The sequence below is a fragment of the Medicago sativa genome, chromosome 2, assembly GCF_051527215.1.
Source record: "Medicago sativa cultivar Bolivia chromosome 2, Bolivia_mono, whole genome shotgun sequence".
NCBI lineage: Eukaryota > Viridiplantae > Streptophyta > Magnoliopsida > Fabales > Fabaceae > Medicago > Medicago sativa.
In genome coordinates this window covers 31,006,532-31,025,069 of record NC_140750.1, presented here as the reverse complement: position 1 = coordinate 31,025,069, position 18,538 = coordinate 31,006,532, and the positions used below count along the sequence as shown (strand labels likewise).

The window sequence follows — 18,538 nt, the reverse complement described above, 5'->3', positions numbered from 1 at the left end:
AATGAATCATACTTGCCACACAAGTAAGACATCGACATTTACTACAACATCATACTCCAAATTAAGACAAAATCTAAATATATGCCAACAAAGTTTATATAAAAAGAAATATTTTCCTATAGAAAAGTGAAACAATAATCATACAACTTATACCAATAAATGTTTGTTCAGTTGATAAGAAGTTGATTCATATAAATAACCTTACAGACTTAGTTCACCTTATGTCCTTTAAATTATGAACATTTGAGGTCTTCCTTGTCCAGCCCAATACCCAAATCACCTAAACATTAGTTACCAAAAAAAATACTATTTATTCATTAATTAAAGAAAAGAACTTCCTAAAGAGCTCGAGAGACACCTAATAATAATAGAGAGAAAAATATATAAAGGTTGACAAAGACAAACCAAACAACGGTTCAAAATTCACACCCACTAAAGTCCAAAACGCCACAAAAACACAACTATCGTTTAGGCCACTATCTTTTTCTTAAGGGGACTGCTATGGTGCAGTTGTTTTTATGACTTTTCTGGAAAAGTCGCTTATGTGGCTTAATAGGAGAGTGCCACGTGGATGTCTTTTTAAATCGGTTATTCGGAAAAACGATTTTAAAAAGCTTTTGTTTTATATAAAAAATATTTTTTAATTTCTTTTTTATTTTCATGTTTATCCCTTAGGATTGTGTTTCCTGCTCTGATACCAGGTTTGAAGTGGGGTTTTCAGCGGAATTTTTTCGAACTTCGTTTAACATTTGTTCGATTTTAGTTAATCCTTGAAAAGGTTTTAAGAGTGTTTTAGCTCTTTGTTTTTGTATCTGAGTAAGATTTTCTAAATCTTCTGTATCTCTTAATAGATCTTCAATATATTCTATATGATATATAACAAATTCTCTAGAATTGTAAAGAGTTTGTTTAAAAACAATTCTTTCATAATATAATTCTATTTCAAAGACTATATCTTCTAGCCTTTTCTTGAAGAGTCTTAATTCTGTTATAAGATCTAGTCCAGGCATATCTTAATTGTTGATTCTCCAGCGGAGATTTTCTTGTTCTAGCATTTGATCAGTTTTTATTTGTTTTAACATTTTTTCGATTTTTTCTAAACCTTGAAAGGGTTCTAAAAGTCTTTTTGCTTTTTCTTGCTGAATACTTGTAAGAGTATTCGAATCTTCTATTTCTTCTAATAAATTAGAAATATAACCTACATGGTAGATTATTAAATCTTGTGAAGCAAAAAGAATTTGTTTTAATATAATTCTTGTATTTTGATAATTTATTTCAGAAATTATTTCTTCTAGTCTTTGCTTATAGAGTTGTAACTCTGTTTTTAGATTTAATCCAGGCATTTTGACTTTTTATAGTCTTTGATTAATCTTATTAACCTGTATCGATAGAGTTTTTATAGAATCATGCAGATCCTTAAGCTCTTTTTCTCTGCTTATTTCGAAATCCTTTCTAGGTGGTTCGAATGAAGATGAAGTATCATCTTCAAATATGGTTTGAGAACTTAATGATTTGCAAAAATCTTTTTGATCTTTGTTCGGTGATGTTATTCGAAGACTTTGGCTTCTAAACAACGGTTTTTCTGTTTCTTCAAACATATTCTTTTCTGCTTCTATCAGAGAAAAACTATTTCTCGTGATATCTTTAAATATTGGTGTTTCCAAAGTAATTAATGGTGTAAATAACTCATCAATATGAATCGTTTCTTTTCCTATGAATTCTATGCTATGATGTGAATTACTCAAAGCATAATTAATTCTGTAGTAAATTGTAAAAGGATGATTACCTTCTTTCATAAATGTTGAATCTTTTAGCTTATAATGAAAAACTATAGATTTATTCAAATCTATATCTTTTAGGGATAATCCCATCTGTAAATTTATATCAAATTTTATCTTTCCATATTTTAGATTACAATTTCCTTTTGCAATTACTGCTTGTTTTTTATTTCTAATTCTAGAATCTTCTAGAGCTATTTCTAGAGGTGAATCAATACCTTTCATGAAGGTACTTTTGATTAGAATTTGAATGGTTGATATATGAATATAACCAATCTTTTTTCTCTCGTTCTCAGAAAATTTTCCAAGTCTTTTATCGATTTGTTGTTTATCTATAGTTGATATAACTATTTTTCCATTAGTTGTTTCAATTGGAATTGCTTCCTCTCCTACCATTATTCCGAATTTTAGAATATTTTTTCTTGACAGAAATTCCTTAAGTTTACTAAACTTTCTTTTAAAATTTTCTTCAGCAGTTAAAGACAAATCTGCTTCTTCAATTTTATTATCTATTATGCTATCAGCATGATAACTAGATGTTCCTTCAAAATATGAAACTTCAGACATATTTTATAATAATTCTTGATAAATTCATACCTGATTTTTCTTCAGAAATATGGGTTGTTTTGCTTCAGCAATCTGATCTTCTTCAGCAGTTTTTTCTGCTTGTATTGAGTTTATCCCAACTCAGGGCGAATTCCTCCAGAGTATTACCTCAAGAATTCTCAACTATAGTGTTTTACCACTATAGGACCACTAGTTCTTAAAACTAAGAGGCAAGCTCATATCAAACTGATATAACTTATATTGCTTCAAATCATGGTATCTACAAATGAGCTTCAAGGCTCTTATTTATAGGCATAGAGACTTACAGATAGGTACTACGTCTCCATCCTTACAGCTGGCTACAGCTTACTATACGACAAAAGAAATAAAGAAAATACAGAAAAGTAGATTACATAATTGCCTTAGAGATAAGGCTTATCTCTAAATGGGTCCCATGCCCACTAACTTTCTACATTTTCTTCGTTATTTGGTGATATGTCACTATCATACAACGATTCTTTGTCGACCACGTTTTTCATGTCCTTTGCGCACCACTTGCATTGGTGTCCTTTGTATTTTTGAAAGTGTCGGCAGCACTCCTGTTGGATTGGGTCGGGTAGATGGCCCAAGTCTGCTTCAAGCCCACTAAAGTTTTCTTCAAACTTTAGGATTTGCTGAAGATGCTCTTCTTTTGCTTGTTTCCTTGAATCACTATAGACTAGAAAACTTGCTTTTGCAGTAATTACCCTGAAGTTTGGTAATTTTACTCCAAATCTGATGAGAGCATCATAGAATTTTTCCATTTGATGCAGAAAACATTCTGGTCTTGGATCTACATCTCTTCCATCATTTGTTGGATATGAATGATTTGAAATGCCAATCTTGATTAAGTGTCTGGCTTTAATAACTTCATCGTCTTCGAACCATGGATAAGTTGAAGTAAAAGATAAAAAGAACTCTTTACCTTTTGCGAAGCTATTGTTGAACTTATAAGCGATTTCGCCTATATCTTTTGGAAGAAGTTCTAGTTCATGAATTTTTCTTCCTGCATCTTCTTGAAGATACATTGTTTTAATCATTCCACAATCATAGAATGATCTGACTAATTCTTTTCCTACGCCTGGGACTGTTACAGCTTTTACTTCTATCCCGTTGTTGCTAGGATAAAAACATTCTGTTTTTAACTCTTCTGAGTAGTTAGTTAACCATCTCCAGTTTTTGTAGTAGTCTCCAATGGTGACTTCTTTAACAAATTTGCTTTCTCCATAGATAATTCTATCTACAGATATTTTCTTCTTAGTCTCCATTTTTGATGGCTGGACTATATTGTTTGCTGTTGCAACTTCCTTGTAAACAGCGTTGTAGGCTGTTTTTGCTTCTTCAAGAGTCTCATATCCTTTGTATCTGACATTTTTGCCGTTTGTATGTAACTTTGTGGTTTCCCAGTTTTGGTAGATACCTTTCATAGGTCCATCAAAAATTACATAAGCTTTCTTTTTGCCTCCAAGTTGACTGTCAATCTTTTGGCTTGTTTGTTGATCAATGGATTCTTTTTCTTTTCCATTTTTTCTTTCTTCTTCTTCGACTTTATCGGCCCAAGATGTTTTTGGTAAATCTGCAAGGACAGTTGTTGGGTTTGTTGAAGATTTCCATCCTTTTGGTTCTATTGACTCAATTGGGATATTTGACTCTTTTGGAGCTGAGTATTTTACATAGTAGTTGAATTTTCCAGAATCTTGACCTAGCAGATCCCAGTTTTCAGTATTTTTGGATTCTGAAACTGTTGATGTTTCTTTTTTGCATAGTTTTTCAAGGTTTTGAATTGTTAATATCATCTCCCCCTCTTCAGAAAGAAGAGTTTCTAGACGATTTTTTGCAGAGACAATTTGTTCCTGCTTTTGCCTGAGAGAATTCTGTAATGTCTTTATAGCTGCTTCCATTCTCTTGTCAATGCATCTGCAAAGCAATTCTTTTCAGATTTTATATATTCAATATATGGGTGAAACGGTTGGAGTTTCATCTGCCATCTTACAAGTCTTCCATATTTATAATTGACGCGAAGGTCATATTTCCAAAATCCAGTTACATATTTGGAATCTGTTCTTAGTAAAAATCTGGTTGGAATTAATTCCATTTGCCATTTTGTTAAAACTTTAACACAACTCAATGTTTCTAATTCATGAATTGGATATCTTGTTTCGGTATCTGTAAATGATCCTGAAACATATTTACAAAGTAAAAGATCTTCATCTTTTATCTTATTTTTAATATTTTCATAAGAATAATCAATCTTAGTATCTTTTGATACTAATTTTTCTGATGAATCAGAGAGTTTGTCCAATTTCTCTTTCGAGCTACTAGACTTAGCGTACTGGGTTGCTCCAGTATCTTTCATTCCTTGTTGATGGGTTACATCACCAACATAGTTTCCCGAATCATCAAGATTCAGTATCGCTTTACCATTAGGTAGAGCTCTCATACAACCTGCCCAGGTTGTTTTATCAGCATCAATCTCAACAATTAAAAAATCATTTTCTGTTGGATTGTATAAGCTGGGTAAAACTTTAATTTTTCTTTTAATAGTTTTTACAGTTAGAGTATCTTGTTCAGTCCATGACCATGGAACTTTCTCAGATATCTTTTTCTGTAAAATCTTTCTTTCAGTTGCCAAATTTTTGAAAAATCCTTCATTGGCAATATAATTCAAACATCCTAAAAATCTTTGAATTTGTTTTCGATCTTTCAATTCATCAGGGAAAGCTTGGATCTTTTCCTGAACATGTGGAGATAAATCGAGGGTGCCATTTTCTTTAAAAATAAGGCCTAAATACTCGATTTCCTTTTTGGCTAATTGTGATTTCTTTTTTGAAATAACAATTCCCTTTTCTGAAATTCTGTTTAAAACAATTTCTACATCTTTAAGATGTTGTTCTTTAGTTCCTTTTGTAAAAACTAAAATATCATCAATATATGCCAAACATATATGTTCTAATCCTCTAAGAGCATTATCCATAAATCTTTGGTATATAGATGGTGCTTGTTTTAGTCCAAACGGAAGGACATTCCATTGGTAATGACCTTGTGGACATGAAAAAGCTGTTAAAGGCTTAGTTTTTTCTGAAAGTCTGATTTGATAGTATCCTGATTTTGCATCAAAAGATGAAAACCAATCACATCCTTTTATTTTTTGCAAAATATAATCCTTTCGTGGTAATTTATAAGAATCTCCGATTGTAGCATCATTGAGTTTCTTATAATTTATCACCATTCTAGCTTTTCCTCTTTTTATTTCATTGTGATTTGTCACATAAAAAGCGGGTGCTGAATGTGGACTTGCAGATGGAGTAATTAACTTCTTTTCTTGAAGTTCTTTTATATCCTTTTGAAATTCTAATTTATCTTGTACTGAATAAGGCATTTTATACTTTACATTAATCTCCTTATTAGGATCTCGTAATTTGATGGTAACAAGTTCATGATTTGTATTTTTCAGATTATCCAAAGGATCGTCTGAACATACAGCATCAAGTTTTTGTTCTATTTCTTCAAGATTTAAAAATAATTTACCTTCTTCCCAAATACTCTTTAGGTTTATAAGATTTTCAGAAATTAATTGAATAATCTCATTTCTAGTTATAATTTTTGTTGTTATAACTTTTGTCTTTTCTTTGGGGTTTGCTAAATTTTTCCAAAGTAAAGAAATAGTTTTAACATTTTGCACAAACGGCGCATATAACTTTAAAAAGTTATTTCCAATGATTAAATCTAATCCTGAATCATGGAGATAAATTGTTGGTATGAAGAATTCATGACCTTCTATAGTAATTGAGATGTCTCTCAAAACAAACCATATTTGATGTTTTGATTTGTCTGCAACAATTATTTCTTTAGGTTTTCCTAACCTTTCCCAATTCCTTGATATGCTTCGTTTTCCAAAGCATAATGTTGCGCCTGTATCTAAATAGGCTAAAATTTCCTTCTTACGAAGTTTTATTTTGATAAAGGTAGCACTAGGGTTTCCTTTACTCAAAATCTTGGTTTTGCTCATCTTCGGAATCTGTACAAAGTTCATAGAAGCTTTGTTGCTCCCAATCAGAATCTGAGTCTGATTCTACTGGTTCATAACCTATTCTATAGATCATGTTTAAAGCTTGTTTCTTTTCTTTAGAAACTTTCTTTGGACATTCATTAGCATAATGTCCTGCTTCATGGCATAGCCAACATGTGCATGATTTTTTACCTTTAGGACAGGTTTTATTTTTTCTAGGGTACTCCCTTTTTCTTCTATAGAATTTTTTCTTCCTATGTTTCTTTTTATCATAGGAAAATCTTTTAAATTTCTTTCTTCTAGGATATTTTCTTCTTTTCCTAGTTTTTTCACAACCATATGCTCCAATTTTTCCTTGGATTCTATCGCAGCACAAACCTATTCGTGCATCTCGTTTTGATTGTTTCTTTAGGCATTGTTCTTGCATCCAATTTCTAAGGATAGAAATTCTAGCTCCTAAAGTATCTTTAACCGTTCCTGAGGATACTGCACTGTTAAATTCGTTTTGAATTATTTGGGACATAGACATAGGTAATTTTTGGTAAAATAATTCGACAACCTTTTGGTTTTCTCTAGTGTCTTTATTTAAATCATAATATAATTGTGAAAATTCACAAATATAATTTTCTATGTAACAAGGATTACATATGGATAAATTCATTATTCTCCATAATTTTTCAGTGTTAAAGGCGGTATTTGAGTCTACCGTATCTTGCCATCCTTTGAATTCATTTAAAAGCCATTCAAAGATTTTATTGATCATTCCCATACTGTTTTCTGCAGTTTGTTCTTCTTCAGGTTTTTCGGCCAGAAATTTATATGCATTACCTTCTGTTCTACACAAAAGATAATTAAAAATTTGTTTTGGGCTTAGACCTTTTAAGTCACTATCTAACTGTATTTGGATAGTATTTTTATTATACCAACTTCTTATGGTTTGGACAAGATTGTCAACACAATCAATATTTAAAATTCCACTTCCATCGTTTACACTATGTTTGGGAATATAACTCATAGGAATTCTTTGGAATTTAGCTTGAGAAAATTCTCTATGGAACTCTGTATTCCAATTATAAGAGGGTCCTCTTTTTGTTCCTGAGCTTTCGCCCATTTCTAATTGTTCTATTTTAACGAAATTTCCATCGTCTTTTGAATCATCATCAGAACTAAAGTCGTAGACAAAATCTTCTAGATCTTTAGGTTCAGGTTCTTCCTTAATGGAATCTTTTTCACTTATGTCTAAAGTAGCCATAAGTTGTTCTAATTTTTCGAGTTGATACTCTATGTTTTCTTCTATACTCATCTTTTATAATTAGCAAATAAGGTTTTTTCTTCGATTTCGATTTTTTCCTTATTCATCCCCCCTTTTTGAAGAGAAAGATGTTGTTTACAACAGTTTTTTATCAGATAATTAATCATATCAGTGATATTGTTTAACTGAGGATTAAAAGAATGATATATATGAGGATATTTATTATTCTCATTTTTATTGTAACACGGAAAATCTTTTTCCATATTTTCCCAAGTTTCATGGGGTCTTTCTAATCCTTGCTCATAATCTTTTGTAAACAAATTATTTTGTTTATAGATCTGAGGTAAGGTTTCAAGAAAAGAAATCTGTCTTTCAAATCTCTCATTTAATTTCTTGGTTTCGTCAAGCAAAGCTTTGACTCTGGTTGTGAGTGTACTATTTTCTTCACTCATCTAGCTATTTCTTTAAGTTTATTCCTTAAATCTTGAGCTAATCCTTTATATTCATTATATAAAAAATGATCTATATTTTCATGGCTTTCATATAAATATTTATCTAAAAAATATTCAGCCGTTGTATTGCACCATCTAATTTGTGCTTTAACTAGTGTAATATCTTGATAGTTTGGACATAAAATAAAGGGTTGTAAAATACATTTCCCTGTTGGTCCTTTAATAAATTCCATTTTTATTGTAAAATAGACTTTTAAAGCCGGTTTTCCACAAACTGATTTAAAATGTTTGACTTTATTGGAAAAGTCATTTGGGTGACTGTACCGTAGAATTCACCTTTTCTTAATTAGGTGCTTATGACCATTTCACCCTTCTTCCTACCTTTTTATACATACCAAAACCGAACCTTCCCTACACTTTCTCACATACACCTATATCCTCTTTGTTTCTTTAACTTTCCAACATGGCAAAAGTTGCAAAACTAACAAAGCTTAAATCAGTGCTCAAGAAATGGAACACCTTCGCCTATTACAATAACAGCAGCAACAACAAGCACAACCGCTCCAGTATCAGAGCGGTTGTGAATGATGATGAGTCGGCACAAGACCTTCGCCCCGTGTTTGTGGGAAAGACAAGGCGGCGATACCTTGTTAACTCCGAAGTTGTTGGACATCCACTTTTTAAGGAGCTTGTGGACAGGTCACGCGATCCGACCGAGGTAAACGATGAAGATGATACGGTTAACGTGGCTTGTGAGGTTGTCCTGTTTGAACATATGTTGTGGATGATTGAGAATACTGATCCTCAACCAGAATCATTGGATGAACTCGTCGATTATTACAGTTGCTAGCTGTGTCGTGGTAACAGTATTTGAGCAAAAGATCATGCATTAACATCCCTTGTATGTATATATGTATATGTGTATATATATATACATAATGCATGCATGATCTTCGATTATGATTGTAACTTGGTATAAACAAATAAGACCAATTAATCAGAGATCAGTCATTAATCTATATGGCCTGGTTCTCCACACAAGTTTCATTTCAATCATATGGTGTATTACTTCATTTGTTCTTAATTAAGTATCGTTTTCCTGTTTCATTCTGATATGAATTTTTTTTTACTCCCACTAGAAATTAATGTGTCTGCATCACTTACTTGTTAATACACTCATCTATATATTTATGGCAATGTGTTCATTTTTCTTTTTTGAAGATTCATGACATGGTTGAAAGTTCGGGAGCTTGAATCCAGTCGAGTTCGAGTTGAAAAACATAGTTTGTAATGTACTCGAGTCGAATATCGAGTCAAACTAAATTTTATTGAGTTGAACCGAGCGTTCAAGTTCGACTCAGCTCGACTTATTTCTACCCATAGTTAATGATTAATTTAATAAAGATAATTTTAAAAATTGTAATTTTTTCTCTTTATTTATAAAATTTCTTAATCAATGTGAATACGAATTTAGACAACACTTATTTTAGCAAGGTGGAAGTATTTTTTTTTTTACTTTTTTTTTTGTTTTGTACAGTTCATTGAATACATAAAATATATTAAAAATTATTTAATATTTTGTAATTAAAAATGAAAATGAATATGGCGTGTGACATAGTAACTGAATATGTGACTCATAAATTTGTTTTTAAAATTATAAGCATTAGTCCAAATAAATCCATTTGAAAAGCATCATTTCAAATGATCCCACTATTAACTGTTATTGTCAGATTCTATGGCGTGTGACATCGTAACTGAATATGTGACTCTCAAAGTTAATCCTACATCAATTTAATGTCACTTCCCAAACAACTAAATTGACTATAGAATTTTATTTTATTTTTCTTTCGCACCGGTTTTCAATCCATCAAAGATGGACAATTAATCCGACTCGTGAGTAGAGGCATGCGCATTGACCAATCGTTGTTCCCCATGAGATTTGAACCCGGTATTCACCAGGTACGTCTTTGGAAGGAGCTCCTTGCCGCTGGAGCCCAAACAACTTGGTTAAATTGACTATAGAATTTAGTTGTCTCGAGGAATGTTTTTGAATAATAGTTGTCTTAAAGGACTTATTTGCTAGTAATTAGACTTTGCATGATTCCAAAAAAACAGAAATGTTATTTGAAAGAAAAAAATTAGATAACTTACCGAACAATTAAAGATATACAAGACAATGCGGTTTTTTAATCATTTTTTTATTTGCTTTGATTTTTGTGTCGATATCCACATTATCGTGTATATGTTTGGTTGTCCATATCATGTCGCAAATTAGTTGTTCAAATAACACACTTCAAACAAAAGGTCAACTAATCTCCGTAGATGATATATATCAATGTAAGATCCATCAGCGCAGAATCTTACATATCTAGCAGAGAGACAACTTTTCTATTTGATAATTTGAGGTATGTATTTGTGATTCAATGTATTTGTCAAGGCTAAATGTTTTTTTTTTTTGAAGGGAGACACTAATTAATTAAAAACACAGTGTGTGTGGACTGCGACCTACCGTTCACTACTGATATACATCCTCCGGTCACTATTATAAGCAAAAATCCACATTTAAAGTTCATTCAATAAATGATGTATGTGGTCTTTAATATAGACTACATACATCATAATTTACTTCAGAAGATGAGTAAAGTGAATCGAAAACCTTCCTTATTGTATGGACTGCGACCTACCGTTCACAACTGATACAATTTACTTCAGAAGTTGACATGGGTTCAAGTTTATACAAAAGGTACAACAAAGAGGGGTAGTTCTTCTCATGATGGCCGTTCTAAACGTTCAACTAAGCGTTCACCATCTTTTTTTGAGAATGTCAACCCTTTTCATCTAGATACACTGACTTAACGATCCAAGTTATCATGCCTAACTAGAAAGTAATCAAGCTCTTAATCAACCTCCAGTCAACGAAACCTCCCACACATGAATCAACTGCCTTTGTCCATCAATCAATTTATTAAAGATGTCGGTATTGTTGTTGATGGTCATTGTGGATTTCGGGTTGTTTATGACCTACTTGGATGGTCTTTTGACTCTTATTCTATTATATGTCTTGATCTTACATTGGAGTTAAATAGCAACCCTTAGGGAGAGATGATTCAAACAGGTCAATTACGCTTTGACTCCTGCGAGAATCGGCTCAGCACTTGAGAATAAATGGATTTTTTTTCCTTCTAAAGATTTGGAGTTTCTTCTAATGGAAAATGCTAGATATCAAGAATGGATTTTCTTGATGAATTCAAGAATGACATGGCAAAATAATCACCCTTAGATTTTAATCTTATTTATTAAAGTTTCAAAAAAAAAATACATAACACCCACCACCCCATGATTTCCGGTCAGGCTGAGATTTTATTGGCTAACATTAATTTCGGGACAATTTCTTGATAAAATCTTTCTTGATAAATAGCATTGCTCTTCTTCTAATACATTGTTTTCTTTATACGCTGCACCAAGAGAAAGTAATTGATTCATGTGTCTTGGATATGTGACTAACAACCATTATTTTTTTTTTTTTGAAGGAGACTAACAACCATCTTATGTACATCAAGTTTTCTCTATTTTTAATTTGTATTTAGTGATGTTGTTGCTTGTGTGTAACAGTCATAACAATTATTACTTATAAATATGTTTTTAATTTGGGTGTCATGAAACATTAGCCTAATAATATATATAGGGTCCTCTTATTTGTTTTCTACCTATTACGTCCCTAAGAATATTTTTTCATAATTAAAAATTAAAATGATTGGATACACATCCCTATCAAAGTTAAGAAGAACTACTAACTTCATTTAAGATTTAGCTAGAATTTTAGATATATAAACTCAATTAAAAACGAGTGTAAGCTCAAATATTTTTATGTTGAAGTGGTTGCTAAATGGGATTGCCATCTAATAAAACCTAATTACTACTAGCTACTACACTCAAGAAAATGGTTGCACCCAATTAACAAGCATTCTTATTCTTTTTGTTATGCCACTTAAAGTACCAGAAACTATAAATAAATAAATAAAAGTGTACATTAGCTACAAAATTAGTCCATATTCATATAGACAGCTAGTGACCTAAACAACTTTCAAGGAGACAGGCACCAGAAAGCAATGCTCCTACTACATATATTACTTCTTTATGTTGTTGAGAATTTAGATGATTATTTTACAACATTTAAAAATGCATAAAGTGTAGAGATATTACTACCAACCCTAGAATTCAACTCATGTATACTAATTATGATGATTGGTTTGTTAAAATTGTCTTCGTTAATCATTATTCTATAACATATACTCACACGCTTTTAACAATCTTTGTTAGGGAAGAACATAGCATTTTATCTTACATGCCTTTGTTAATAATTTGGATTTTGGTTCTATAAGCTGTATTCAAGTTTGAAGCTTATGCGTTGTCAAGCTGCCGGTGCTTAATTTATACATACAATAATGGTGTGGTGTTATTAAATAAATCATTATCCAATAAAAATCTAAATTAGAGAGAGTTGTGATTTGTGAACCCAGATATTGCATGCTGCTCTAAATTTAGACTTTAATTTTGTACTTTCTTCTATTATTTTAGTTTTTGTGTACACATTATAATGTCATATTTGAGTGGGGTGCACGTCTCTTAAATTATATCATTTTTTTTAACAGGCTTAAATTATATCATTATATATGGAACAATATATGTGACAAAGTCTTTGTTTCTCTTGAATTTGAAATTTGAACATAAACAGAATTTAGCAGCCTGTCCCGTTTATATTTTAATTTCAAAAATATGGAAGAAACCACACCCACGTCTTCAATCATTAGATTACCGAAAGAGAAAGGAAGAAAAAGACAGAATATACACACGCGAAAAGACGAGCACTCACATATTCCGTCTTTCTGATCTTTTTATTGCGCTAACATGTGTAAATTATGCACGATATTTTATATGAAATTTTGAATTTTATTAAAATTATAAATACAAATATTTATGAATTTCAAATTGTAACAAAAAAACACCATGTTTATCTTTTTCGACAACAATAGTAATATAACAACTATAATATAAATCCTTATTTTTTTTTAAAACCACTAACAATATAATATTAATATAGGAAAATTTGTTTAAGGGTATAATTGGAATTATAAAAATTTCAGCTCAAAATTTCTATCCCCTTCCTACTTTAATGAGATTTAATTTTTTTAATTAAAATTAAAATAATATTATTAAAGGATAAAATAGTAAATGAAATAGTTTAAATGAAAGGTAAAATAGGCAATCAAAAAGGCTGTCTAAAGTCATGTATTTTAAGCCTATTTTCTTTACATATACTAGCGAAAAAATGACTTTTTATTGTGCTAACATTTGAAAATTATGAACACTGTTTTTTTATGAAATTGTTATTTTGATTAAAACAAAAAATATAAACACTTGTTTCTTTCAAGTTATAACAAACCAAACAAATCATGATTATCTATTTCAATGACACCAACAATTTAACAAAAAAATATAATATAAATTCTTATTTTTTTTAATGACACCAACAACAATCTTTATTACAAAAAATGTTATTTAAGAGTATAATTAGGATAATGAAATAGTAAGTATAGATATACATATCTAGTTTGTTACACTTTATAAATGATAAAAGAAAAAAAAATGAACATATATATACTCATATTGTGTTTCTTACACTTTTATCTTATTTTAATATTTAAATTTATTCTTATCTATTGTTATATATGTGTTATTTGTATTGAAAGTTGAGAATAATTTTGAAAAGAGAAAAAGTCAGCCCAAAAGAGGCAAAATATACTACTTTCTTTATATATATAAGGAGACATTCATTGACTCTAAGAGTAAGTTTAAAGAAAAACGAAATTTGGTCCATTGATCTTACGGATGTTATAGATCTCTCCATAAATAACAATAGTTCTCTCTTATGGCTTTTTTTTTTTTTTTGTTGAAAGAAATTGTTCTCTCTTATGCTATATATGTATTCTCTCTTATGCTTGTTTATTTTTTTTTTTTTGTTGAAAGAAATTGTTCTCTCTTATCTATGTATAAGTTTGTCACGTCCGTATGAATTTTGTTTTTGATCATTTTATATTAGTTTGGTACAAATTTGTTTTTGATCTTATTAGATATTAAAATTAAAAGTGTACCAAAGAAAAAGAAGATATTAAAATTAAAACTAACATAATATTAAAACATTACAAAATATAATGAACAAATACAATTTTTATTTTTTTTTGGTGAATTCAGAGATTTGTTACATTGACGATACAAACAAAATATTGGTGTTGTTCGATGGGTGGTAGACAATTGTAAGGTTTCCGATGCTGATTTCAGTATTTCACACACTGTTTTTAGAGATATGGCAACTAAGGATAAAAATGTATATTTAGTGCTAATTGTAGTTGACATGGTTAGACTTTCCCGCCACATAAAATATGACAATGGGTTCTACTCTAAATATTTTGTTTTGTATAGTTTGATATTAGTTTTATTCTTGTTTAATGTTATTTTTACAATATGTTACTTGCTCTTTCATTATATTTTTCTTATAATTTTTTTTATGCGTGTTGCAAGTAAATAGACGTAAATTTGACCAAAAAAAATGTGTTCACTGTCACAAATAGGTATGGTCTATGTGTAAATCTACTTAAGATTACATAATTCTAATAAGGGGGAAATTGAAAATTTGAAAGGCTCGAGAAGGACAAAGGATTGAAAAAGATATTATTTGCATAATACACTTATATTCATTGTCCAAACAAAGGATTGAAAAACATATTATTTGCATAATACACTTATATTCATTGTCCATTTCCTATAATATATTTTTGCTCGAATGGATTATTTAAATTTGGACGAGGTCCAAATGTGTCTTTACAATTTTTACCAATATAACAAATTATATAATTTAGAAAAAGAGGAAAAAGTGGAAAATTTTATTAGTAGTTATTAAAAATGGTAACACTTTATGTACCAAAAAAAATGGTTATAGTCAATCTTTGACATGTAAAAGAATAATACGACCAAATAAGTAAATTATTATTAATTTGAATCATGACTTGAGTAGAGTAACTTTATTATTAATTTCATATAATAATAAATCCATCCAAGAACTACATAAATTGTGATAAAACTAAAAAATGATATCATGACTTCTTCATATAGAGATTAATCTTGATATTTTTTTAAATTCATTGTACGAAACCTATATAGAATGCTTGTTTTCATATTTAAGCTATTTTGAAAGGAGCTGGCTTAAGTGGAGGATTTGCAAAAGGACCTTCAACTAGTCCTTTTGCTATTTGCCTATATGCTGCTTCTGTAAGGTGGGGTCCATCCCAATTTATATATTTAGAAGGGTCGGAGCAAACAGAGTTGTTAGGACCTCCACAACATGCTTTTAAAATTTTACTCTTATCAAAGCCTGCATAAAAAAATGTACTTGAATTAAATAAATGAAAATGTATAAATGAAATAGACAAAAGTAAATCTTACGTTCTGTTTGAATAAACTACCTAACCAGGCTATTGTAGCATACATCCTTATTATATAAAATCTTATGTATGAGTTATTTCTATAATATATACTATATATAAAAGGAATACATGGTTTTAGGATGACTTTTTCGCTTTCAATTATACCTATTAATAAGCTTACCTATAAGAATATTATGTTGTTGGTGTCAATAAAAAATATAAGAATTATACTGTATTTGCTATATTGTTGATGTCATTGAAAAAGATGAGTATATTTTTTTACAACATGAAAGTGGATTATTTACCAATAACTTTAAATAAAAGAGAAAATGTCATAAGAACTATTATTCATAATTTATACGCATTAGCGCAATAAAAAGAGCGAACAGACAGGTACAAAGCGTTTGTCTTAATGCTAGTAATAGATTAAACAAATTAAAATAATTTTTATATAAAATATTTTTATAAGTTGGTTTGGAGAGCTTATGCACATGTTATACACTGCTTCTATAAGCTCTCACAATCACAAGCTTGTCAAAAGATAAGCGAAAATGTACCTATAATATAATTAGTAATCACAATAGGTTGTACATCTAACAATGTAAAATGTAAAAAGTTAAATAAATAACTACCCACCGTATTGTTCTGGTGCTTCGTATAAACGTTTGGCAGCATTGTAGTAGTCAAAATATATTATCTTGACATTAGGGTAGTTCTCTCTTAGTGTATTTATGGAATATATTAGTTTGTCGTTGAAATACTCCGCCATAGTATTGAAGGCTTTAAAACATCCAAATTCATCGTAGTTTTCAGTCTTATTACCATAGCCAGTCGCCAATGCCAGAAGGGAGGCACCGCACCCTATTGGGAAGTTCCCTGGCACAACTATCTCTACAGCTCCTTCTTTGATTAATGTCTAGTATATGGAAAGAAACAAAAACAAAATATATAGTTGGTAAATTACTCACCGAACTGTTAAATCATTCATACGTCTCTATCAAGTATAATTTAACTTACAGTGGTAGCTTTTGTGATTGCATCAACCACTGAGGGAACAACATTTCTAAAGTTTGAAAAATTGTGTGAGATATGAGAGGAAAGATCATTTCCACCAATTTCTCCCACTAAAAATAGTGACTTCTTGAAGTAGCTACGACAATCTACATTATATAATGTAACAAACATTGTTACCTAGTTATGGAATTAAAAACAAAACATTTTGAAAGAGACGTTAATTAAATAAGTAGATATGGTAATACCTTTCTTGCTTTTACAGGATGAATTTCTAAACTCTTTAAACAACTTAAGTTGAACACCCAATGAGTAATTACTTGCTGGTACATGAATTCCACTTTTATTGAGATAATTATTATAATTAAGTGCAGTGGAACCAGCAAATGCAAAGTTCACTCCTTTCGTGACGTCTTGGCCTTTGGTGATAGTCTTATAAGCTGGCAAAAATGGCAATCCATATGCCTCCGCTACAAATGAATGAATATTTGTTACTGTCTATTCAATTAAAATTGCGTGATTATTAAGTTTATTTAAATAAAAAAATATCAATAATACACTTTCTAACACCCCAGTTCAAACTCATTATTATGAATGTGAAATTCAAGTATGGAAATATTTGAATTTTTCTCCAAAAATTAAATGTATATGAAAAGATTTTCATGTAACTGTAAAATACCTATGAAATCTATGATCAAACGTCCATCTGAAAAACGTCCTGAAGGCTGTTTGAAATAAGTTGAACCATATGAACTATTGCTTGGCGGTGTGTAAAAAGAAGCTTGATTTCCTGTGTCACTAATTGAGTCACCAAAGTTGAAAATAGCTTCATATGGAAGATGATTGGAATTTGAAACTCCTAAAAAACTATACACAAATGTGACCCAAAAGAGGATTAAGATATTCATGGTGTTATTGTAAGCCATGAGTTTATCAATGTCTATATTACGTGAAGATGGGTAAATTGAAATTATATATATTGTATCACCAACCCATTATCTTGTCATACACCAAACATTCTAATCTGGAAGTTGTTTAACTACCTTGAATCTTATAAAATGTCTTGTACAATAACTAATATTTTCCAGCACATAAACATTCTATAAATAGATGTTTTTTTTATGGCAGATGCTTTAAATACGTGTTAATTTGTTATTTTGGCAATATATATTGTCATTTAAATGCGTGTTAAATTTCCTTATATAGAATTGGTGACGACGTGTCCCCCCTCCCAAAAAAAATCTATTTCGATTATTTTTTTAAAAGTCCATTGAGACACAAGGTTTGTACATTATAAATTGCTTAAATTAAAAGAAATTATTTATTAGTTAATGATATAAAGTTTAACTATATATTCATTTACACCAAATTCGCGTCCTTACATTTAATTAATCATAAGTTGAGACTAACAATTTTTTTCAAGAAACACATAACAATATATTTCAGTCTTGAAACTTGCACATTGCGCTTTCTCGATCCTGATGTACCTTTATTTTTACACTCCTATTATTAATCAACCCTTCTACTAAAACTAGGGTTTCTGAAAAGTAAAAAATTCATTAGCATAAGGATTTTATTTATTGAACCACTTGTGTGGATAACAAGCTATAAGCACTCAAGCATACTTTATAGTGTATAGCGTTTCTCTATTGTTCGTGTTCTTCAATTTTCTTATGATCATCATGAAGTCCTTCTTAGAACTTATTGATGTTAAAATTCATGTTTATGGATATCTATTAATTTGTAATATCCTATTATAAAGAACACTCAAATAAATTTGTTAGAATTTGTTCTGGACCACTCATTTGGCTACACGTGTACAATAATATGTCGTGTTAAGGCTACACATTCAAAGGAGCACGCCAACATTGCCTGTGCTATGCAACACTGGAGCGCAGCTCCTTGCTGGGATCACGCTACACGTGTCCATTCCCGCTCTTAATCACACGCCGCATAACCCGAAAGCGTTT

At 30.3% G+C, this 18,538-nt stretch overlaps 2 protein-coding genes and 1 pseudogene across 3 annotated transcripts; 1 reads left to right on the top strand and 2 right to left on the bottom strand.

Moving 5' to 3' along the window:
- Window positions 1-1,099: 1,099 nt before the first annotated feature.
- On the bottom strand, window positions 1,100-2,559 carry LOC146946200 (uncharacterized). The gene is made up of 2 exons (XM_085748877.1): window positions 1,546-2,559; window positions 1,100-1,461 (listed from the first exon to the last, which is right to left on the bottom strand). Exons 1-2 carry the CDS (start codon window positions 2,343-2,345, stop codon window positions 1,353-1,355), a joined length of 909 nt encoding a protein of 302 aa, XP_085605003.1. The 5' UTR covers window positions 2,346-2,559; the 3' UTR covers window positions 1,100-1,352.
- Window positions 2,560-8,484: 5,925 nt separating this feature from the next.
- Window positions 8,485-9,183, top strand: LOC146946199 (auxin-responsive protein SAUR78 pseudogene; annotated as a pseudogene). The gene has a single exon (XR_015026654.1). The product of XR_015026654.1 is annotated as an auxin-responsive protein SAUR78 pseudogene (transcript).
- A 6,128-nt stretch (window positions 9,184-15,311) lies between these two features.
- LOC146946198 (GDSL esterase/lipase At5g45910-like) lies at window positions 15,312-17,494 on the bottom strand. Its single transcript, XM_085748876.1, has 5 exons — window positions 17,248-17,494; window positions 16,817-17,038; window positions 16,575-16,717; window positions 16,194-16,473; window positions 15,312-15,505 (listed from the first exon to the last, which is right to left on the bottom strand). Exons 1-5 carry the CDS (start codon window positions 17,492-17,494, stop codon window positions 15,312-15,314), a joined length of 1,086 nt encoding a protein of 361 aa, XP_085605002.1.
- Window positions 17,495-18,538: the final 1,044 nt, after the last annotated feature.